The sequence below is a fragment of the Macadamia integrifolia genome, unplaced genomic scaffold, assembly GCF_013358625.1.
Source record: "Macadamia integrifolia cultivar HAES 741 unplaced genomic scaffold, SCU_Mint_v3 scaffold3205, whole genome shotgun sequence".
NCBI lineage: Eukaryota > Viridiplantae > Streptophyta > Magnoliopsida > Proteales > Proteaceae > Macadamia > Macadamia integrifolia.
In genome coordinates this window covers 10,370-14,917 of record NW_024869296.1, presented here as the reverse complement: position 1 = coordinate 14,917, position 4,548 = coordinate 10,370, and the positions used below count along the sequence as shown (strand labels likewise).

General features: G+C 35.9%; 1 protein-coding gene across 1 annotated transcript in view; it reads right to left on the bottom strand.

Moving 5' to 3' along the window:
* Nucleotides 1-1,346: 1,346 nt before the first annotated feature.
* The window catches only part of LOC122067903 (mechanosensitive ion channel protein 6-like), a 4,990-nt gene continuing 1,788 nt past the window's right edge, over nucleotides 1,347-4,548 (bottom strand). The window contains exons 2-6 of the mRNA XM_042631740.1: nucleotides 3,922-3,995; nucleotides 3,336-3,462; nucleotides 2,932-3,225; nucleotides 2,622-2,824; nucleotides 1,347-1,924 (exon numbers count right to left, since the gene is read on the bottom strand). Of these exons, the coding sequence (XP_042487674.1) occupies nucleotides 1,645-1,924; nucleotides 2,622-2,824; nucleotides 2,932-3,225; nucleotides 3,336-3,462; nucleotides 3,922-3,995 (978 nt within the window). The 3' untranslated portion in view covers nucleotides 1,347-1,644. The remainder of the gene's footprint in view (nucleotides 1,925-2,621; nucleotides 2,825-2,931; nucleotides 3,226-3,335; nucleotides 3,463-3,921; nucleotides 3,996-4,548) is intronic.

The window sequence follows — 4,548 nt, the reverse complement described above, 5'->3', positions numbered from 1 at the left end:
ATTTTCCTTTGGAGAAAGTATTTTCACTAGCGAAGGAGGGTTCACCCTCCCTATTTAGGGTCATTATTACTCTATCTCTTATTGTACGGAGTCGATGAAGCACTTTCCCACTATTCCCATTCCTATCTCAAGACACACAAACTCTTGCAAAAAAAAAAAAAATCTCATGGGAAAGGGGTTCTCCTATTCATTCATAGTATTTAAGATTATGTATATCTTTGGGCCTATATTGGGAAATACCAACAGAATGGACTGGTCAGCCCAGCATAGCCCATATTTATCATGGGCTCAAGTTGAAATAGTCCATAATAATTTCAGGCCAGTATGGTATATTAGGCCAAATCTTGGAGCAATTTGATCTATCCAAGTTTTGACCCTACCTGGACTCCACCGACACCTCTTTAGCTTAAAACACATGGAGTCATAAACTTCTCCCACCAAAGCATCCAAGGCATCAAAAACTCATCGTCAAATTATTTTCAAATTCTAGTGATCTTATCAACATCATAAAAGATTCTCCATGTCAAGAGAAAAGTATGCTTTTTTCCTTAGCCAAAAGGCGTTTGGGAGATAGAACATAATTAATTTTTGTATTATTTTTTCTGAAATTCCTTAATTTGGTTTTGTAAAGAATTTTTATAAATAAGTTCTTCAATTATTTTACTTGTATATTCAGATTTAATTCTATAACATATGATTTCAAGAGATTTAAATAATGGATATGAATATATCAAGGTTTATCACAAAATTCATGGTGATTATTGAATGGCTTATATTTGTATGTATGCCAATGTTATCTACAAAGAAAGGCTTTATTTGTTCCATAAATAGATGACCTGAGATAACATCTTGTGTAAGATTTCTAATTACAATAAATGGTGTATCTATACAGGTATGATTATTGAAAAGGGAAAAGGATTTCTGTGGAGAATGTGGTTCCTATGCCTAGACACATTGTGTGTGGGGGGGGGGGGAATGACTGAACTGCTCCCAATGAGATGAAAAATCTATAGAAGTTTTCTCGTATGCTCCCATTGGTCCTTGCACATGTGCAGAAACCACACTCTTCCACAGGAAACACTTCCCCTATTTAATAATATAGGATCAGATTGGGCTGGGCTCAGTTTGAGGACTCAATTCTAGCACAGCTCGACCTTGACTCAGAGGCAAAGTTTTCCAACCCTCACCCACCATTAAGGCTAGAAATCTTAGGCCAAACCCTATTTGGGTTCAGGTTAGGTTCGGACTGACATGACCAAATTTGCACCCCTAATAAAAGTGACAAAAAAATAGTTGTTTTTCAATCCCATGTAATTTCCCAACACTACTTTAGACCATTTTTTTTTTAAACGGAAAAGCAATATGTATTAAGTAAATTCATCAAATACTACATCTTGGATGGATTCTAATCTCGTTTTCCCAGCCATATATAATGCGATGGAAAGAGTAGATTCCTATCAATATAACAAATATTACATTTTTTGTTTTTTTTGGGTGAAAACAAATACTACATCACTTAATCTCACATACTCTTCCCACCCTCATCAGTACCTCAAATGCCTTCCTATATCTGCCCTCATATAGCTTGATCTCTCACCACTCCTTTTGTTGTTGAGGACATTGCATCTGTAGCTGTCAAGAGGATCAACCAGTCCAATTAGATGGAAGTCGTGTAGAGGCTAAAGCTGGCATATTTCGAACATTGACATCAACAGGTAACATTCGGTATTCAATATCAAGCTCCTTAAGAACTTTCATAATCTCCTCTATCAAGCGTTCCCTCCTCACGAACCTCTCCCCCATGTCTTGAAAATTCATTCGGTGTGATAACCAGACTGATATCGTCAGTTTATTCATGTCTTCAACATCCCTTAGCACAACCATTGCACCAGGACACCAATAGTTCTCCTTCATCTCGGTATACCTGAAATGATAGGCAGCAACAAAAGTATCAGATCAGGATCTAACTCACCAAAAAGATCCTTTCCCTGGAAAAAAAAAGTTGTATAGTTCTGAGACAGACTAAGGAATCTCATTATTTCCTGACCTGGATGATTCCTACCATTTGATGTAAGCTGATTCTGAGGAGTCTAATGTAGAAACACAATCCTAAAACGATGCAAAAAATAATGGAAAAACAAGAACAAACAATAGATTTACAAGGCCCAACAAGATTGCCTACTTCCTCGGTATGATGAGATCCTGCTTCACTATCAATAGAGAATAGGGTTACAATGCTCGTCATCACACCTCTTTCAACTTGTTTATGGAGAAAGAAAATAACGCTACAAATATATAGCGAAATCCTCAGTAAATGCGGGATCGCCGTTATTTGAGGAAGTTGCACTAGTACTTCCTGGATTAAATTGCGATGGAATATAAGACATCATACCCTAACATCTAGATCCCCTCCCTATATGGGATCCCACCGTCCATGGGATGCTTTGATTTGTGATCCAAACACCCTTGAGTGGTGTTATCCCATGTGGGGAGGGTAATTCCTCTTCCCACATGACAAGTCGATCTGGATTCAATTTTAAAATTATCTTGCAAAAGAAGACAATAGAAAAACTAAGAGACAATACCAGAAAATGTTAAGGAGTCAAAAAACCACCTCATACCTTATTATTCTTTGTTTCATGATAGCAATCTTCTCAAGTGGAGTGGAAACATTGATGCAGAAATCAATGGCATCTCCCATGTCAGGACTACGGTAGTAGTTACTGATAGGCAAAATAGCAAGAACACTGTTCGGGTATGTGATCTTCAGGTTGTCATCCCTTAGAAACACTGTAGACAAGATGTTCATCTCCTCTACTATCAACTATAAGCCCAAAAGCCAGAAGTTAGCGTCCTAATATCCAAACACCCCCCCCCCCCCTGTACATATATGCATACACAACTATCTATACAGCACAAAGATACACATACCTGAACTCCACCTACTTCACATCGATCACCAACATCAAATGGGTGTATTGCAAATAAGAAAATGATTGCTTCAAATGTAGTCTTGCAGGTGTTCCCAAAGATGATCACCACAAGTAGGAGTTGAGAGCTAATGAAGACAAGGAGATGAGTTGTAGCAATTCCCAATATCAGAAGCCCAGTAATGGTGATTATGATTCCCACTATGATGTTCAACATATGGTGAAGTTTTTTTACTGCTGTTTTTGTATCGTTCAATGTCAAAGCAAGGGCTCTCCTCTCTCTAAATGCATTAACCTGTGGTTCCAAGTATGTAGCTTACTTAGTTAATCATGAATAGAGCAAAAATACATTAACTACTGCTGAAAACTGGAGAGTAAGAGAACCATAGTACCATTATTACTTACCACCCAATTCTTGAAAGCAAACTTGCTGATTCTCTTGTTATCTAATTTTGCTCCTTCAAAGAGGTTCATAGTTTTAACAGCTTCATCTTTTCCCATGAAACGCATCAGATCCTCTAGGTAGATGTACCTATAACAGATAATAATAATAATAATTAAAAAAAAAATTAAGCTATACTTTGGGAAGACACTATATATATGCATCTATGGTTGGCCACATTAGAATATAAATTTTTGAAACCTTTATCCAATATGAACCTTAGTCCAAGAGAATGAGTTAGACACTACATCTCAGCTCACTGTGTTAACATTAACCCTATAGAATATATATCTATGTTGGGGCCTATGAAATTGTAGGTGTGAACATAGTGAACATACTCCATGTGTGGCACAGAGGCCCGATATGATACCAAACCTCTATTAGCGGCAATTATGTAATACTGCTTTCTCCTATAGTTATACAAAATCTAGATATTCTGAAATTTAGATGAAATATGGCACCAAACAAGGTTATGTATAAATATTCAAAACCTTGCTAATCATATAACCTTTCCAAATTGGAGATATAGAGTATGTAGAATAAAAGGACCTAGAAAGAAATGACCCAATAACCCTGTTGAATATGTCTATGATTTCTATAATTACTATCAAGTCTTCGTTCCCCTGGAGGTCAATTAGTCTTCTAAATGCATAAAGTATCAACTGATTTATTCAAAGGCTAGGGTGTCGATTTAGTATCAATACCAAATAGTGATATCAAAATTATACTGAAAGAGATTTTGTATGATTTGATATGATAAACGGTATTTTTCTTGGTTCGATATGATATTGGTTTTTAAGACAAACGTTTGATATATACCAAATTTTACCAAAATATCAAAATTGCACCAACTTTACCGAATATCGAATTATTGACTATATATACGTAAAAAGGCAAAAGTTGTTAGAGTATCATACCAAAACCATTTCGTTCTATGGGAATGAAAAAATGGAATAAAGTGTTTGGTGCATTTATTGTGTGTTTCATTTTTCTTTTTCTTTTTTAAAAGAAGAGAAGAAAAAAAAAAAAAAGGAAAGAGAAAAAAAGGGGAGAAATAAAGATTGTCCAAATCTTCTCTCTCCTCCACATCATCACCAAAGATTGTCCAAATCACACAAAGCAAGAAGAAAATCGTCCCTAGGAGAGAGAAAAAGAAGAAAAATAAATTAGAAGAAA